Consider the following 19,832-nt stretch of genomic DNA (forward strand, 5'->3'; position numbering starts at 1 on the left):
AATTTCTCAGGTGTCCAAAGAGATGAGAGAAAAAAAGAAAAACACCCCCTTTTTAAAGAAATCTCCGGGTGAAAAGTCAAATACACCCCTTTTTTTACAATTCTCGGGCCGGACTTTGTCGCATGAAAAGTACCCCTTTACCGGACATTTTGGCAACACGCATGCGGTCATTCCGACCTTTGAGTGGGGGGGGGGGGGGGGCCGGGCTTGTTGATAACAATTTCATACGGAAACAGCCTTCTTCCTATAGCCATTTTAGGGATGTCGTTGGTGAGACTCTGTGACTCCTTTCCAGGGACCTTGATGAAAGAGTAATTCTGCAGGAACCAGGTGAAGAGGAGGAAAAGATCTGCCTTAGGTACTGGCTTCACCGGGACAGCTACGGCGACCCGCTCCAAAAGGAAGAAAGCTGGAAGGGTGATTACGGACGGTCCCACTTTCACCTACGAAATTCTTTTGGAGAATAATATGCCAGGTAAGTAATGAGCAAGAAGCCTTTAAAAAAATCCATTGGCATGTCAGGGGAGAACAGTTCCGGAAAATACGAAGAAACAAGCATAATTGACTTTTCTCTTGCTTGTACATTGTGTCCCAGAAAGAAAAAAAACTGAGAATTATCGATGTTTTTTCATAACTTAATCACAATTATTATTAATAAATGACACATAATATTTGTAGAGCGCAGATCCTCCTCTTTCATTTGAGGCAACTCATAATGATGCATATTTCACGCATGAGTGATTAAAAACAATTTAAGGAGAGGAAACCAAAAAGACATTTGACGGGCGGTATCTGAATTTCAAAGAGAAAAATCACATTTCCAGAAAGTTTAATTTCTGCCCTTTCATATAACACCTCAATCAGGAAACATAAACCAGGAATAACAAAGTTCTGTTTGTTTAAAGTAATGCTTGAATTCAATAATTTTATTTAATTGAATTCGTTTTCAATTTCTGCCTGCCGTAGCAACAAACAGAGTTGACAAAAGACTTAACTCCGTTTAGCTGACGATGAGCCATGCAAAAATAAGATGAAAGACTGGCATGGCTGATCGTCAACGAAACGGAGTTAAGTCTTTTGCAAAGAGCAGCAACTACCAGATCACAAAATAAATTGGATATTCGAAGTTTTGCTCGAGGTATTTAGGATTAGATCTTTCGGTTAATTTACTAGAAATGGTCGATAGTGATTATTGTGAAAGGAAAAAATAAAGAAATAAAACTCCAAATAATTGGGCGGCTGAATTCAGCGTTGATGAAATTCGGGAATCGCGCCATCTTCGGCTTAGCCAGGTAATACAGATCGCTGTACCGTGGGGAAAAATACGAATAAAGTCTTTGTAGATGACTTGTATACTAAAAAAAATGATCAAGTTGACAAGAACTCAATGAAGTAATCACAACAAAGGGATTAAATATTACAAGTTTGGATTGTCATCAATATGTAATTAATCACTTATATCACGACAGAAATAGATTACAAGTCATACGAAATACTCTCAATTGTTACTCAAGCTGCCCCCTTCCTCCCCCCCCCCCCCGCCTCTCTCTCTCTCTCTCTCTCTCTTTCTTTCTTTCTTTCTCTCTCCCTCTCTCTCCCTCTCTCTCTCTCTCTCTCTCTCTCTCTCTCTCTCTCTCTCTCCTCTCTCTCTCTCCTTGCTCCCCCATGTACTCCTTCTCCCCTCCCTCATTGCATCGGGAGCTGCATGTGGGGAGATCGAGTCAGGCAAGACATCTTGTCATAATAGCCGTGGATTGTTCAGCGTGGTTAAAATTGCTTTAAAAGTAATAACTGCAATATCCTACATGAATAAGAGAAATTTTCAAGAAACTTTCAAATTGCACTAATTTTAAATGTATAGAAAGGATAATGCCACAATTAAGTTTCCTACAAGGTCTAAAGGACTGTAATAAATTATTCACTGGAAACGGGGTAAAGGATCTCCTGGGTGCCTTTGCAGTCCCTATGTGAACTTATTGGCATTTAAAGATGCTTAATTTGAACGTTGGAGTAAAGGGGTGCTTTAAAAAGGAGCCATTATTCGAATGAATCTCCAAAAAGAAAGAGTTATAGTACCGGGGGCACACTTTTAAGAAATTATGAATGAACGGAAAGGGTTTTAAATTATTTTAAAAATACTTCCACCCCCCTGTCCTCCTGGCCCTGTAACTTTTAAATGAAAATTAGCTTCCTGCATGAGTTCAACTGAGTAAAATACCTAGCGTAAAGGCACTTTAGATGTTTACATGAGGGGTGAAAAGAAGTGTGAACATTTTTGCAGTAAAGGAGGTTGTATGCTCAAAGGGGTCGATCACTTGAGGGACATTTCTAGTGGGTACCATATTAGGTGCATTTGGTATAAAGCATTGGAATAGTCAATGGAGCACAATGCTCTGAAATATAAGAAAGGGCCACACAGTGATTTAATTGTGCCCCTCCTTTCACTGGCTCCTATCTCCAACATGTCACAGTTTTCCGGAGACCCCATCAAGCCTACGACAGAAGACCGATCGGATATTCGGAGCTAAATTGGTGTTCGACGGGCTCGGCCACCCCTGACAAAAAACAAGTAGAAAAAAAAGTATTTATTTTGTTTTTGCTCAAGGAGGGTGGGGTGAATGAAGACAGAAACAAGGAGTGCACCCCCCCCCCCCCCCCATGGTCTCCTTTGTCTTATGATAATTGAGAGCTAATTTGTCGGATAACCACCTGCCCATCAGTGACCACGCAGGGAGGTCTTATTCCTCCTGGCTAAACTAGTGCAGAAAGGCTTTAAAGCTCGAGACCGACAATTGCAAAGAAAGAAAATGAATAAAAGTAAATTGAAGTTACTTTCTTTCTCGTATAATTTTATCCGGTCGACAGGCTTCAAACAGCACATAAAAGTTTCACGAGCCACGTCCGGTCTGGTCCGAGGATATCCGGGTTTACGGGTATCCTTTCATCCGAATGAATAGAAGCCACTGCGCTATGCTAGCGCTCTCTGATGCGCATGCACGGTACACAGCGCGCTATGCTAGCTGTAGCTAGCTGTCAGTCAAGTTTGGTGGAACGACGGCTTTCACCAGAAGAAGTCACAGTTGAGGTATGCATTTTTGTGGATTTGTCTACCTTTTTGATATCTTTGATTGCAGTTATTGAGTGGATATATTTATCAGAGTAAATTGTGGGTAATGTAAGTGGTGTGTTTGTGAAAAGAATGAGAACGAAGAAGTGAACTTCAAAGTTGAGTGTGAATTGCGGATTGGCTTTCGTGTTCTCCAGGCCAGCGCCAGGGAGAATTCCGATGCATAGTCTAGTTCAGCAGCCGCGCCGCGCCTCACCGGGCGGCGCGTTTCCGTTTTACACCCTGCCCTAGGCTTTTCGGCAAGAAATTACACGAAACATGCTGTATCCGAAGTCTAAGTTTGTTTATATCGACGTCAAGAATAGCGAAGCCAAAGCTTATGTACAATTTCGATTGGGGATGCGAGGGTCTTCTTGTTCAAGACGGTTTTCCCGATATATTATTGTTTTGTTATCGCTGGGCTAAATTTTGCGAGCTGATCACGCATCCTCACGCTCTTAGAGTATTGCGTATTAATGGATAAAAATAAATGATACGACTAGGAAGATCAACTAGTTAGTATAGAGAGTTAGCTAGCGTTACGTGACGTTTTCAGAGTTTGCAGAGCGCCGAGGCAAGATGTGGACGACTAGACTCCGAATACCAGTCGGTTTGTAAAATTTTATTGGAGAAAAGCCTAGGGCAGGGTGTAAAACGGAAACGCGCCACCGGGCGCAGGGTCGGTCGTGTAAGCATAGACTATTACGTCTATGGTGTAAGCCACGTCCACCGCACGACCATTCATGACTGAGTCATGACCCCCCGCCCTATACTAATAGTAGGAGGAGGGCTCCTGTAGATTAAATAACTTGTCTGGTGTGGGAAATTTTTTAAAAATAGAACTGACATTTGTCAGCCTTCCCCAAACTCAGGTGACAGGACGGTAACCATTGCCACATGTGTATAGCGTAGGGGGGGGGGGGGTGATCGGGAAGGGTTAACGTCTATTTAATTACTTAACGAGCACTAAGTTTAGCCAATTTGCACTGGAATTCGGCAAAAAGTTGGCGTCCAATTATGTCTTTATCAAGATCTAGATTAAACAGTTTGATTTAGAAAAAAATGATGATCTGAAAGAAAATACCGGTAGATCTGATTTCAAATACATGTAGACCTACATGTGGTCTAGACCCTTTTACTATTAAAATTACATTGGAAAATCAATCGTTAAAAACATCAGAAGATTTGGACTTTATAGTTATTATAATTTCGGCTAGCAATAATATGACCGCTTTCTTGAAGCTACTGTGCGCAATAAGATCAGCAATGACACACAAACTGCACTGTGTAACTTCCTCTCACTAACCCGTACGGCGTAGACCTACTTCAGTCTCTGTAAAGAGGTGTTCGGTGGAGCTATATATGTTCAACCTGGGCTGTAGTCTCAGCAAAACAACTGTCGATATCAGTGGCTGAAGTTAATGGTCTGGAGCTTTTTTTAATCTTCACTCTAACATACATGTACACTGTTGTACTCAACTAAGTTTCTGGGGGGGGGGGGGGTCTCGGTTCAACTCGGCCTTAGCATCACTTTCCATCTCTTCCTAAGTCACAAGTTAAGGTACATAGTACATACATGTACACTGTAAGAGAAGACCAAAACAAAAGTGACATTGATCTGTAGAGTTAGCATGCATGCCTTCTTAATTGTATATGTAGTCTAAGCCCCCCCCCCCTCCTCCCCCCCCCCCCCCCTCCTCCCCCACCCCCAAAAATTGATTCAGTAAGAAAGCAATAGATTGTTTCTCTATTGGCTGAGATGTGAGTGAAACTGCATGTACATGTAGGTATGTATACATTATACATTGTATATCCCGCCCCCCCCCCCCACTCAGTGTTATTTAGGGTATGCGTATAGATGTTCCCTCCCTTTTAATGCACCCCCCCCCCTATCTCTGGTGTGTAAAGTCAATACGGCCGGAGTTTGTTGCGTGAAAAGTACCCCTTTACCAGAGACTTTGGGAACACAAATGGGGTCCCTCCTTACCCAGATTGGGGGGGGGGGGGGACCAAGGTTTGTGGTTTCTATTTTCATTTACATGATATCCAAAGGAGAGAATGGCCTAAAATGAGATCATTAACCCCTCTATAAATAATTGATATGAATACAATTGTGAATTCAGTATACACAAGTGATATGTCTAGAACTGTACATGTATGTACAATACTACTTTTGAGATTAGCATTCAAAGTATTTGCTAAATCTATTCTACCTTCCTTCAACCTTCCATGAATATATACCCCCAAAACTTTCCTTTGCCTCAGAAAATTGCTATACAATTAATACTTACATGTAGTACACACACAACATGCGCATGTATAATGTAAAACTTACAGCTTGAAATTAAACATTTCAAAGTCATTCATGACAGAATTTATTCTTGTATCTTTTCTAGCTCGTTTGTTGTTTAAAACTTTCTGTTTGCTCTAACGTAAACCAGGCGTATTTTCAAAACCATTACCTTTGAAACAGGACCTTCCCTGCACTTGCTGATTACTCAATTAGCAAGACAGGGAAATGACTCACTTTTGTCGCCACCATAATATGTGTAGTCTGTAGACTAGTAGTTAGTACTGCATCTGAAATAAAGCATGTTTATTTGTTTATTGTTACATGTACAGGTACGTGTACATTTGAAATTCATAAACATGCAGTGTACATTGTTAATCAAGTATTTGTCGACAATATGAAACATTCAATTTATTAAAAATGGAGAATCTACTTTTGTAATGTACATTTTCATTTAGCAGCATATTTCTACATCGTAGCAGTATAGGTTGCCCATTCTTTAAATTATACAAATACAGTGTGCTTGCTTTTTAGTTGCTTATTAAACATTGGCATAACCTTTGCCCTCACTGTAAAAGTCATACTGCTAGTTCAAGTTTGAACATGTATAACTGTGACTGTACATGTACATGTATATCGTGTTGCCCGAGTAGAAATCGTTGTATCCGTTTAATGAACCTGCCAGTTTGTGAATGTGTCACTTCAGATTAGTCAGTGTTTCCTTTTGGAGATTAACGCTGCATCTTTCGTTTCCAAAACATCCAGAAACATAGCAGGCAATATTTTGTCTAGGTACACTAATGTAATGTCTGAAGGTGTAACTATTTCATGTGGTAAGGAAAGTATACCAGTAGTACTACATGTACATGTACAGTAGAAGACATCCTACAGAGCAATTGCACTATAGAAAGTACTTGTTTGTTAACTGGAGCTTCAGTTAAATTTCTGTTTTTTTTTTCATGCCTTTATAAATCAGTGAGATTTCCCCTTACTGTAAAAAGTATTGTTGTTTGTTTTCTCTTCAATTATTTTTAAAATTTTATTTAATTTTTTTTCTTCTTTTGTTCTTGTTTCGTTTTTTACCAAATTGGTTCTTTGTTTTTGTTTTTCTGTGGAGCTCTTATGGAGCCTTCCACGTGACCTTACAGTATCTACTGTAAATCACTGACCAATTCCAGTATTTTCCTGTAAAGTCAGACTGATTAATTGTAGGCGACAGGTACCATACAATGTATCTTGTGCATCATGGCAAGCACTTCTTTGAAATTTGTGCAGTGTTTATATTTCTTCGTACATGGACATCAGCCAGGGTATCTGCTTCCTACTATTTGTTAAATTTGTTGTTGTGAATGCACAGACGCATACAGTACATGCATGTAGGTTACTGTACACAGTACATATATATATTAAAAATTGGTAGAAAACTAGAAATACGTTTCTCCAGAGAATGTCTTTGATCTTTTTTAAATGTATAGTTGTTTAATTTATTTTGTTATACCCAGTAGTACATGTACTTACTTAAAATCAAAATCAAATTCAATTTTGATAACAAATACTCTAGAAAAAAGCAGACAAATCGGAGAAGCAGAGTGGCAAAGTAGTGAAAGTTTGGATGAAATCAGACAAAAAATTACAAAGTTAAAAATTTTAAAAAGTTGTAACTATATGTACACTTTAGGTGTTGGCTTTTCAAATTGACTGAATGGGTAATGTGTCTTTGATACTGTACATGTATAAGAGGCAGACAAGTTTCCTCTTTGTGCCAACACACAAAACTACTAAATTACATTTTCTCAAAATGTATGAAATGAATCAGGAGGATCTTTTTGTTTAGAGGACTTATAAGGATGTGCCCCAGGGGAGAAGGCACTTAGGAGAACAAATGCAACTTAATGATGTGTTTGTACACAACAAACAGGAGAGACTGCATGTACATGTGCGTGACTTACAATGTATATAATCCAGTAACCGAATTGCCCAATTGAGATTCGCATAGATTTACATGTACATGTACAGCTCTCATATTTCAAACATTCATATCTTTCTTAAATAATTATCAGTCCGATTTATTTTAAACTTTCCCAATTCTGTTTCTCTTATTTTTCTGCTTTCCTACAAATGAAATTATTACAAATGCACTTTTGTTATTTTCAGGGCTCGTTAAATGCTCCCCAGAGCTACACTGTACACCATGTCAATCACATCATACCTACAAAAATGTACATGTACGTGATAAATTTTGTCACATGAAGTCTGTATTCCTTTGAAGTTTTTCCTTGTGTGAATGAATCAGAGGTTCCTATATGTAGTTTTGTCAGTACTTGCACAGTACAGGATAAAACATACCTGGGGCTGGACCACTGGTGTAATTTAAATGTATTGGTAGCTTATTGTATGTAGGTCAGCTTAATCCACATATATTGGACTATTTAATGGGTTGGATAGGACACTTTCCTCATCTGATTTGTAAAAGCAATTCGGTGATGTCATCGTATATATACGTACGTTGGTCTTATCATGGCCAAAAATAGATGCAGTAGGCATTTACTGCTTACCTTACGTTGCAAATGGTCCAATATATGGCATTCCATGACTAGACTTGAGTCTGCATAACAAACAAAGAGAAATCTACATATAAATATTTGATCAAGCCATCAAGGTTCTGGGACAAACCTTCATGAATGTTGGAAATTAACTCTGAAGTAAAGTGTATATTGGTAGAAAGTCTTCCAAAAGCACTTACAGATTTCATGGACATTCAATAATTTAGCCTCATGAAAATATTTGTTTCCTGTCAACGCACCCTTCAGTGTCATTCCTATTTCATGAGTAAATAGTAAATAAAAGCAAAAGGCTACATGCAGTATACAAGAGATGACTGGAGGGATGTGTAATCTTGAAAAATAACAATAAAATTTGTGTAAGGAACCGCTTCTCTTCATTTTTTTCTTTCAAGAATTTTGTTTTACCTGTACATAAACATTACCTGTACAAGGCACATGTACAGTGTACAGTATGCTGTATTTTGCACACCGGTACATGTTTTAGCCTTATTAACTTTTACCAACTTGTAACCTATTAAATTTTACATGTACCATTTTAAAATGTATTGAATGCAGTTATGAGTTGATGTTATTAAACGGTGGTAATTAAATGGATCATGAATTCATAGGGTATACTCTTGTATGTACTAATACAGTACTAAGGCCTACCAGGTAAACCCATCTAGAGAAGCTAAAGAATTTAAGTGTTAAGAATTTATTCTAAAACACCTGTAGATTCTCTGGGCTATGATATTCAATCTCTCCAAATTACAAACTGTAGGCAGTGTGTTAGATACAGAATGTAACATTGTATGATGTACATACATACATGTACTATGTACAGTGTACATAGAGGGGTGTACTTGGAAATGAAAAATCTTGTAATACAGAGCAACGTATCAAAATTAAAAGTCAAAGAATGCAGTAGTGCATTGGACATTGTAGGTCAACATGTCTGCCCACACATCATCATTTGTACTGAACTGCTTTTTTAAATCACGGCATTGCATTTATTGTCAATAAATTGGTCGGTGAAGGGCGTGTATTATGGTGAACGCCCTTGAACTGCAGTAGTTGTGAAGTTTGATGGATGCTTGTTGACTTCAAGAGGTCACATGATCATGTATGGATTTAGAGATGACAAATTTAAATCAAGTGGGCTATGCTCAGCTAGCCACTGTATTCAATAACAGTTGGTTGTGTGATTTCTCTCTCTCTCTCCTCTTTCTCTCTCTCTCTCTCTCTCTCTCTCTCTCTCTCTCTCTCTCTCTCTCTGAAGGCCATGTGTATAAAGGAGTATCTGTAATGATGAGGAAGTACAAGTACATAATGTTAAGTGTGAACCTTTATTAAAAGTGACTTTTCTGAATAATCTCTAATACTTGTAACTTTGATTTTGTACACATTGTGCGTTGTGTTACAACTACAAATACGTGTACATCGATCCTACTGAAGAAATAGCCCTCAGGTACTTCATCATGATCCATAAGTTTCTTATTAAAGTTTCTGAATCATAGGAAACAGCAAACTTGATGTGTTTCCTTTCAAAACTCCTAGGCCAGATGTATATTGGCCTTATTGGGAATACACAGTACCAGAAATACCCTTGTCTGAATCAAACTATTGTACACTCCAAGGCAATGACTATATGAGAAAGGTTCAATTTGTACATTTTTTGTGCAGCTTTACTTTTTATGTGTACCGTACCCATTGTACCGTCCCCTGAGTGTCTATTGTATGATGCCATTCCTTGCGGTCATGACGGAACAGAATCATTCCTCAAACTTGACCGACTGTGAAAATATTCATTTTTCGTGCGAAATGTACATGTACTTTTCATCTAGCTCATTGTGGTATATATTCCCAGTTTACATTGTGTGTGTCTGTGTGTGTTCCCTCTTGTCTTTTTTTCTTTCTCTTTTTTCTTTCTCTTTTGATGAAAAATTCTATCCCAAGACCCCAACAATGAAGGAGGAATGTTGGCAAACTGCAATTAAATATTAAGTGGAATTTTTTGTGTGTGTTATAACAGAAAGCATCAATCTACCATTTATACAAGTGAAGTTCCATTTGTACATAAGAAGTACATAGGCAGACTTGCAGAGTGTCTTTCGCAGAATATGGGTGAGGGAATAGCGGTAAGAACCTGACATTGGATTTGGAATGTTAAATTTACAAACGTTGTTCAATCATTTCATTATGCGCTGCATTCTCTAATTCCTGCAGCTAGGTCATACAGCCAGTTTGGGCAATCAAATGCCAAATGCACGAGCTTTGTTGTCTATATTTGTAATTCTTGACTTGTAATTATAATGATGCAGGTTAAGTCTCAATAGGATAATGAACGAGACTTGTTGAGTTCATTGTCTGTCTCATTGACATTTAGTGAAACATGTACATGTACTATGTATGCACAAATGTATATTTAAATTATTCATTTCATACTAGGCCTTCATACATGTACCCCTTGTAAATTTGATGTTTTTTGTGTATTTTGTATTAACTCAAGAATGAAAGCTCGGTGTACTGGTCGAATTAGGGCCTTTAAATACTTTTAGATGGACGCTTTGATATGTCACATTCTCAGGAAACATAAACATCAGACAAATTAACTTTTAACATGTATGTACAAGATATAAAACTGAGTAAGGGTATGAATAATCTTGTTGTTAACTACTGTACATGTTTATTTGCTGATGGAACATGTGTTCCTGCATCAATGATCATTTGCTTTGAGCTACAGGTACTAGAGTTTGGAGTTTGGACTTTAATACAGGTGTGTAGGTTCCTGTCTGGGTTTGAAGTTCGCTATGACCGTGAAAAACCCCATCAACATCTACACTTGTTTTTTATTCACTCACATCTCCCAAATCAACTTAAGTGTGTAGAGTAATACTTGTAAACTCTGTGTGCACCTTACTGATTAAGAATATACATGGAGAATTTATAAATAACGGTGAGTAATTTATTGCGAGAAGTATTTACTTCCTATCCTTTTCCTTGTAAAAAGGTCATGTGCAATTTTGCGATATATTTCAAATGATCCTTTTAAATTCACAATAAGTGTTGTTTGTATATTGAAGCCTTTACATGTACTACATCGCTATGTAGGATGAGGCTTTCTTTATAGATGGGAAATTGATCATATGTGTAAATGAAGATAATGAGTGCATTATTAATGCAGAATACTCGAAGCAAATTTGTCCACAAGTTCATACATGAAGAAGATTACGTTGTTTAAAGTTCAAAGTTCAATTGACAGTATTTGTATTGTACAGTGTATCTTGTATGATTGACTAATTTGTTGACATTGTGTAAATTGCTATCGGAATTGAATCATTTGTGAGTTATTAATGATGAGAATTTTTTTATTTTTTTAATTTTTTTAATAGACCATTTCTACAGTACATGGATATTGAAATTCCCAAAGGCCAGTTCATGTACAAAGTAGGCCTGTATGTAAAGTGTACATGTATGTCATACTCTAGTAGTTATTATTAATATTATTTCTTTATTGCAACCAAAACTTGAGGTTGGATTTTAAATAAAACTAAAATACAAGCAGAACAATTGTAGAAATAATTAAGCTTGCCCAATTTGTCATGTACATGAACAGTGAACTGCACGATTTGACATGGAATGATATCAGTGTGACGATCTAGTATCTATCTACCCTGGCAGCAAAGGCAGGAATTCCAGGGGGTGTTTCACAAAGCCGTAAGCATCTTTTAGAAATATTTTGTAAAAGTTATTTTAAAAGGCATGAAATGTTGATTCAAATTATTCATATTTTCTATCATCAAGGAGATTTCATGTTTCTGGTTTTGAATTTATGAAAAGTCTAAACAAACTTGAATTTTTGCTTTTGAATATATACTTTATTTCAAGGCTACAAATGGCTCTTCATAGCCTTTAAGTCCAACTTAGAGTTAAGTTTGACTTTATGTAGGATCTTTGTGAAACACCCCCCAGGTTGCCGTGCAGGATTTTGGGTGGTCAGTGGCCTCTAGGCAACTGCTACATGTGATTTTGAACCCAGCACCTCTCATTAAATTGCACTTTTCATGAAAAAAAACAGCTTTTCTTGTTTCATCGTTATTGGAGAGGGTTTTGGACTCTGGCAACTACATGTATGCTTAATACCTGCTTGCCTGGCTGCCTCATTTACCTCCGATGAATAGTGACTTTATTGACATTTACCTGTACACCGGAGGAAAATCCCTGCCTGAGCTCTGAGTCTGATTAAATTAATTTAATTAGAGAAAGCATAACGTGCTGCTCTGCTTCAATACATATACATGTACATTTGGTAATGCCTGTGTGGATATGTGTACGAGTATTGCATTATTAGTATGCAACATTCCAGTGCTGTGTTCAGATATGAATATTATACAGATTTAAAGGCACTCCCTGTTGCAGACTTTTGCAAACTCCATGAAACTTGGCAAGTGTTCAAAATATATCCTTCAGGTATCATGTGTGAAATTTTACAGTTCTACATTTAGGTTCTGAAACTTCTTTGTAAGAAATGAAAATCTAGCACTGTCTTCATATTGCCGCAGAGGTAGCTATTCTCAAATCATAAGAATTATTACATGTAACGATCCTATTAAACTTGAATTAAGTTAAAATATTTGTTGAGTCCAGAAAATAAATATGTGGAATTAAACATTCAAAATTTACTGTTCATTGCCAGATTTCATTTTTTTAAATAATTTGGTGGGAGGCTCCTAATAATATTCCTCTTCAATATACCACTGGGTTCATGGAACTTCAGGTTTTAGGTACACAAAGGGACAAATCATCTTTAAATATCAACCAGGAAAGATGTATCATTTGAATGTATACAACTTATTGCAGGGGGCTGTATGTAAATGTCCGCTGAATACATATGATGTTATGGAGGTTTGTTTACATGTATACAGTGTACATGTAGCCTTTCCTTTAAAAGTTGACTCATGGGGGGCATTTGATGAGTACTGGTATTTGACTGTGTTATTAAAGATAAACTTTAGTACTGGTAATGCGATTGCGTTGTGAAAGAAAAGGTGTGGAAAGGATCAGAAACAGTTGATCATGTAGCATGTAAGTATTGGTGTGCACTGCAAGGTTCTGAAGTCATCAAAATCATAATAAATTTGACCGAGTCTTGGTAAAGTAACAAGCACTCACATAGAAAGCTATATATGGGACAACACACATGGTGTCGGGGCTAGTACTACCTTGATTTCCTTGTCTTTCTATGCTCATTACTCAGCCAGTATACATTTTCTTCCAAAATTGTTTGGCACATGTCATTTATTTGTAATCTTGAACATTCAGTGTAAGTTTCGTTTGATTCTGTGAGAATTAATTTTTTTTTTTACCAGTACTGGAGTTTATCTTTAAGCCCCACTATTTAAACTTCATATTTCCTTTTTGTTTCTTCCTGTTCTATTCTTCTCTCCTCTATTATTTCTTCTCCTTCTCCCTCCCTCCTCCCCTCCACATCCCTCTGTTCACCCCCTCTTTCTCTCTCTCTCTCTCTCTCTCTCTCTCTCTCCTCCCTCTCTCCTCCCTCTCTCTCTCTCTCTTCTCTCTCTCTCTTTTCCTTCTCTATCTCTCTCTTCTCCATCTCTCTCTCTCCCTCCATCTCTCTCTCTCTCCCTCCATCTCTCTCTTTTTAACTTTCTCATCTGTGTACAGGTCTATGTCAGTGGTAATTTCCCTCCTGACGTAATCACTGACCCCTCAGAGATCAGATGCACTTGCACAAGATATCCTGAAGCAAGGTACATGTACTGTACCAACCTGATAACAACAATGCCAGGACCTTGCTACGACACCAAGAAGGAAGTTCACTGATTCTGATACTGCTACATGTAAACCCAAGGGACCTCTCGCTGTATCATGGTCTAAAACAAAAGCGTGTCGCATGTGAAGACGGAAGCTCATTACCGCATCAGACGCTCGACGGCACATGCTGGCGAACATCCTTCCATGATCTTGTATTGGATTTCAGCCCGTGTCCAGAAAAAGTGAATCAGGATTTCATTACTCTCCAATCTGAAGCCGCTTTTGGAGGTGCTGTTTGACATTGGATTCCTGTATTGTTGTAAGTCGTAGAATGACATCAAGTGGGATATGATTAAGGGTGCATCAAAGAACTGCCACAAAGATATCCTCAAAGACTCTTAGATTCTCCTGCCCCCGACCCGTCCTGTCTAGGACACACCACTGCCATGGAAGAGCGGGATAAACATGTGATGCTGTCTCGATTCATGAAGATGACGCAGCTCGATCTTGGTTTTGCTCATGATCTCCTGGAAGGTAAGCTACAAAAATATTGAATAAATAACTGTCTCCTCCTCCAAGTAAACGGAGTCAGATATGTGTGAAATTAATTTCAAGAGTTAAAGTTTAATTTTTAGAAAAGACATATTGCAATAGTTATTCAACAATGAAGAATCACAATTTTTAGGCCTGACTTCAATAACTAAATTTCACTACTCTAGATATGAAGAAGAAACAATTTATACTTAAACATATGCATGTGTGTACATTTACATGCACATGTATGCCTAATGTACATTTGTAGATTGACGAACGTACATACTGTACAGGTACAGGTAATTCATTAGTTTTGGATCAAGTTCTGCTTGTACAAAGTACCTTCATAGTGGTGTAGTACAGTAGTAAGAATCAATAGGGACTTTTAGATTTACATGTCAACAAAGTAGCAGTCCACTATGTTGACGTGCAAATCTTAAAGTCCCTTTTTATCAATCTGTTTGTAATGTACATGTGCAATGTTGTAAATGTGAGGTTCTTAATAAATTATCAGGTCAGTGTAGACCAACTTCAAATTGGTCGCATTGCCTGGATTTTTATGGAGAGATAACCGGGTCAACTTATTGTCAAATGAAGCATGAATTCTTTGGGAATTGGAGTCGAGAATCAATTATATTGAAGTAGTCTGCAATGTACATGTAATTTGTGTATTCATTTGTCCTCGCTTTTGAGATGAAATACACTTATTGTTTGGTGGTGGTCGGGTAGCTGATTCTCAATAGATGATACCTTTAATATGCAGTGCTTGCAGTCAGAGAGTTCAGGAAGAGGTTAAAATATTTTATGAGTATTGTGTGTCCGTAATGTGTGTAGTAAAGTACAAGTATACCAATGTACTGTTTTGGTGTAAAGAGCCTATCTGCAATAGTTTGGCCAGGGGATTTAGACCTCCCTGCAAGGTCACTGACAGATGCTTATCTCATCAAACCAGCTCTCAATTAACATAAGAAAAAGGGGGTTATGGGGGACCAACAGGCCCTGATCAGGCATTGTTTGCTATATAGGGCACAAGTAGCTGTAAGTAGTGCAGTGGGGCTCTAAAGTTAAATAATTCTTGTATTCATTTTTTCACATTTTTCTGTTTTTGTGTTTGTTTATTTAAAAAAGGTCAACATTGGAATTTTGATGCTGCGGTAAGAGACTTCAAAGTACTCCAAGGTCAGAGAAGGCTGTCTGCCCAAAGACAAGCAGCCCCACCTCCGAAAACCTCTCCAAAGCCAAGTTCATCAAGGCCAAGCCCTGCAAAGCCAAGCTCTCCCCAAAGAAGCCCTCCGCAGAAAGTCTCTCCTCAGAGGAATTCACCCCCGAATGGACAAATGGTACAGCCCGTTCCTAGCAGGGCCTCCCCACAAATGAATGGGAGAGGGGGGCACTCCACGACGCAGAACGGGGGTGGCACATCTCTAAACGTCTTGCAGCAACCTAAGATGAGAGATCCTCCAAAGTCACCAGGTAAAGATTCTTGCCCATCCGTTTTATGATTTGGTCACTTTATTGTCTCCTGTAATAGGAAGAAGAAAAAAAATGTTTTGCAATAATGATTTTGTTTGGAAAGCCACCTTACTACCTGGTAACTTTCCCTGTTTTCCTTTGGTGGACTTTATAGACGGTTTACATACATACATGTACATTTACATGCAAATTAGAATCTTTAAAATGTACAAGATGCAGTTTTTGGCCGTCATCTTCAACCTAGGGTAAGACACTAACAGGTTTCCAGGACACATAGCCACCCTCCCCTAGGAATCCTACAGTAGGACTGTAATGGATTGATTTTGTACATGCCTTCTCTATAATTTCTTTCAATAGGAACCAAGAGACTTATAACCAAGAACTCTCAGCAGTCAAAACCAAACTGGTCAGCTATGGTTGCCAGAGGATGATAGATGATGAAGAGTGACACATCTATCATTTTCTTGATACTCCTCCAAGGTTTCCCTTCATCTTTAGGCCTTAAAATTCTGTGACCATGTAATGGAATGATTTCTCACTTTTTTTACCCTTCCTTTTTCTTCAACTAGGTACCAAGAGACTGACCAGAGGTCTTTCAGCGGTCAACACCAAACTGGTCAGCTATGGTCGCCAGAGGGTCATAGATGATGAGGAGAGCCACAACTATCAGCTAGTTGAAACTCCAAGGTACACCTTCACCTTGCCCGATCTCCTGGTGTACCCAGCCGACTTCCGTGCCCACGTCGAGAAGGATCTCATCGACTCCTGCACCATGGTCAACCTTGAAAACTCAGGTATATTTTAATCTTCTGGAATTATATTTTTACCAAATATGAAGAACTTCAGAAAGAGAAGTACAGTCAAACCTTTCTATAGCAACCACCCGAGGGAAACGCAAAAAATGGTCTTTGTAGACAGGTTCCTTGTACATGTTTCAATGAGAAACCATTTTCAAGGGAAACAAAAAATGTGCTTGTTGTAGACAGGTGGTCACTAAAGCAGGTTTGACTGTATCAAGTTTAAATTCTCTTCAACAAGGATTCTGACAAGGTTGTAGGTTGATAACCCAGTCACATTGACAAGTCCAACACCAGACCTACAGTAAGTAGACTGAATAAATGATTACATTACCCCAAACGTCCAGGAATTGGGGGCCAGTTTCTTGAAACTACCTTTTTAGACTAGGTTTGCGGACATCCATAGAAACGTATGTTAATTCTTAGCACATGTTTCAGTGGAATGTCCAAGAATTCATGCTTCTGACGGTTTTGAGAAACTGCCCCAGTTAGTTTGGAGTCAGCCTGGCAGGTGACTGAGGTACAAGTTTGAGTAATGGGAAAGGGACTAGATTGGTAATGAGCGTTTTTTTCATGTTTGGTTCATATGGAAAGAATGCCCATTTTTGTTTTGTTTGCTTCAAGACTTTGCAGAGATCGCGTGTCACAAGTTATGAAAATCTGTTCAAAAGTTTCACTCATCGCTCCATTTGTCTCCATTTGAATTCACTGGAGCATTGGAAATGTTTGCATCTCCCACAACCAGGGACGTGATAGAGAAGGACTTGAATCAAGCCGTTCTCCTTTGACCCCATGCTCCAAGCCGCCGGAAAGTTATGCGCTAATCTGCAGCTGTTGACCAGGTGGTGAAATAAAAGAGCGCATGAAATTTTAGGATTTAGAATTCCTACATCAGAAAATGGTATCACAGCAACTGTTCGCTGTCCCTTCCAATGATTTCTCATCCATTGTTGAATGTGTAAAGAGTAGAACAAGCGAACACAAACTTGTGTAATATCATTCTTTTTTAAACTTGAAAAATACAAAAAACACGCGAAAACACGCATTAGCAAACTTAATGTTATTGAAGATTGTAAATCATGGATCAAATAACGGGACATTAAAGCATGCACAAATTAGCGCATCTTCCTAAAATATTGAGTTTTTGACAGGATGTAATTTTTCTTTTACCAACTCTGGCACACAATTTAAAGGCAGGACGGAGTTCTAAATTTGAAAATTTGTTTGAAGCACTATTCCCAATAAAATTCCCATATAAAGTTTTTAATTTACACTGTAATTTTGCCGGTAATTTAATATTTTGTAATAAATGTAAAACTGGTGCCTGTCTTCCGAAATTCCCCGCAGTGGAAGCGCGGTTCGGAGCATGGAACTTCAAAGCCAAGTGGAATGTTACACATCCCATTGTTACGCTTTAGAACTCAAGAATGCGTTTGAATAAATTACAAGAGTTTCGCCTCCTGTTCTTTCACCTCCCTGCCACAACCATCCTTTTATTAATTATTTATCCCTATATACTATATGAATTGGTGTGTGATGATATGTTTACATGGATGAGCTCTCAGTGAACATACTGAATAACAAACTACATGTAGCTGTGTTTGCTTGTTCATCAGCCACACCGAAATTGAAAAGAACTTGGAATTGTTTGGCACACTACTGTTGTCCTTGATGTGGAACAAAGTGAAAATATACATTTATTTGTAATACATGGGTGTAGATTCATTCCCAGATGCTCTTTGTTATACATACCAGGGGCCCATCTTATGTAGGGGTGCAGTTGATCCGAGTCAATTGCGAGTCCTCCAATCAATCACAAATTTAAGATGGTCTTCTATCTCTTTAAATAAAGAGAAGGTGGAGTTCTGGGAAGAGGTAAATAAAATTTGTGAGCTTTATCATTGTTATTATGCAAGTGTGGAAGAACATCAGATAAAAAATGGTCCCTGAAAAGCATGGCTCTTCAAATGCATTCATATTATAAATATGGCATGTAACAACATAAAAATCGTGTTCGTGGAGCTCTGTATACATTTTGCTGTGTAACGTGCTTGTAACTTTACCAAGACTGGGACAAATTTCTCATCATTTTGATGATTTCTGAGCCTTGCAGTACGCACCAATACATACTGTATACCTGTTATGCTTCATGATCAACCTTTTCTGATCATTTCCACACCATTTCTTTCACAATGCAATTGCATAATATATATATCTGTAAAGCGCTTTGAGAGGGCCTTCGGACCTGAAAAGCACTATATACATGTAAGAACTAGCTATTATTATTATTATGACAGAAATCAACTTTATCTTTAAGTACCGGTACGCAGTTCCGGTCAGTTTCAAGTTGTTATCCATTTACATCAATCACAACACTTTATATTAAACACGGCTCAGAAATTGACTTCATCTGTAATAAAAAATGTCACTAAATGAATGGTCCTTCAAAACCATACAAAACTGCAATGCCACTTCACGTTGGTAACAGGTGAAGATCAACAACAGCGAACAAACAATTAAATGTATACTCAGTACAAGCATAGTTTTACCTAAAATTTAGGTCAACTTGTCGTCTAGGGCAAATGGGGTCAAGGATTTGGTGCTTAAGGTTCATGCATGACAGTCTTGCGGAGCTTACAAAGAGAAACCTTTTCAAAAGATACCTAGGAAATCATGTTTTTGAACTGGAAAGATTTAAGAATTGCTGCAGGCAATCAGAATCACAATGCTAGAATGAAAAGAAAGGGTTGACGAAGCAGCAGTACGTGTCTACAAACATAAACATTAAAATACTGTGTCTGAACTTTTTATTTGTCTGCATTTCTTTTTTCTTTTTAGTTCTCTTCCTCATACATGAACAACATCAACATGAACATTTATTTTCATTTTGTAAATGAATAAACATGTCATTCTTAGATATACAGATCACCTTCCCAAATACTGATCTTACATGTACATGCTCAAAGTAGTAAAAAAATAATACATAAAATTGACAGCACAGTACATGTACATGTACATGAAGGTATGTTAGCCCTGTTTCAGAATTGCAATACTTTGTTCTTTTGAACTATGGTATGGCATGAACATTTTCAGTATCTTAAGTTTCATGAAAATGTAGGAACTCATTTCAGAAAATAATGAACTAAAAAGCATTTACATTTATAACTGAAGGAATTTATAGCTGTAATGATGTAATTTGGAAGATTGCCAAATGGTGCCTTTAGGCTTATACGTGTACAGTATCTTATCTCATTCAGCTAGAGCTTTGTGGACCAAGTACATGTACATGGATCAATAATGTGGTTTTGTCAAGG

The 19,832-nt window shown here is 37.9% G+C and overlaps 1 protein-coding gene across 1 annotated transcript in view; it reads left to right on the forward strand.

Moving 5' to 3' along the window:
* The first annotated feature begins 3,021 nt into the window (after window positions 1–3,021).
* The window catches only part of LOC581645 (OTU domain-containing protein 7B), a 30,974-nt gene continuing 14,163 nt past the window's right edge, over window positions 3,022–19,832 (forward strand). The window contains exons 1-4 of the mRNA XM_003729566.3: window positions 3,022–3,085; window positions 13,625–14,248; window positions 15,377–15,721; window positions 16,291–16,515. Coding sequence (XP_003729614.2) covers window positions 14,161–14,248; window positions 15,377–15,721; window positions 16,291–16,515 — 658 coding nt within the window. The 5' untranslated portion in view covers window positions 3,022–3,085; window positions 13,625–14,160. The remainder of the gene's footprint in view (window positions 3,086–13,624; window positions 14,249–15,376; window positions 15,722–16,290; window positions 16,516–19,832) is intronic.

The sequence above is a fragment of the Strongylocentrotus purpuratus genome, unplaced genomic scaffold, assembly GCF_000002235.5.
Source record: "Strongylocentrotus purpuratus isolate Spur 01 unplaced genomic scaffold, Spur_5.0 spur5_scaffold_9, whole genome shotgun sequence".
Taxonomy (NCBI): domain Eukaryota; kingdom Metazoa; phylum Echinodermata; class Echinoidea; order Camarodonta; family Strongylocentrotidae; genus Strongylocentrotus; species Strongylocentrotus purpuratus.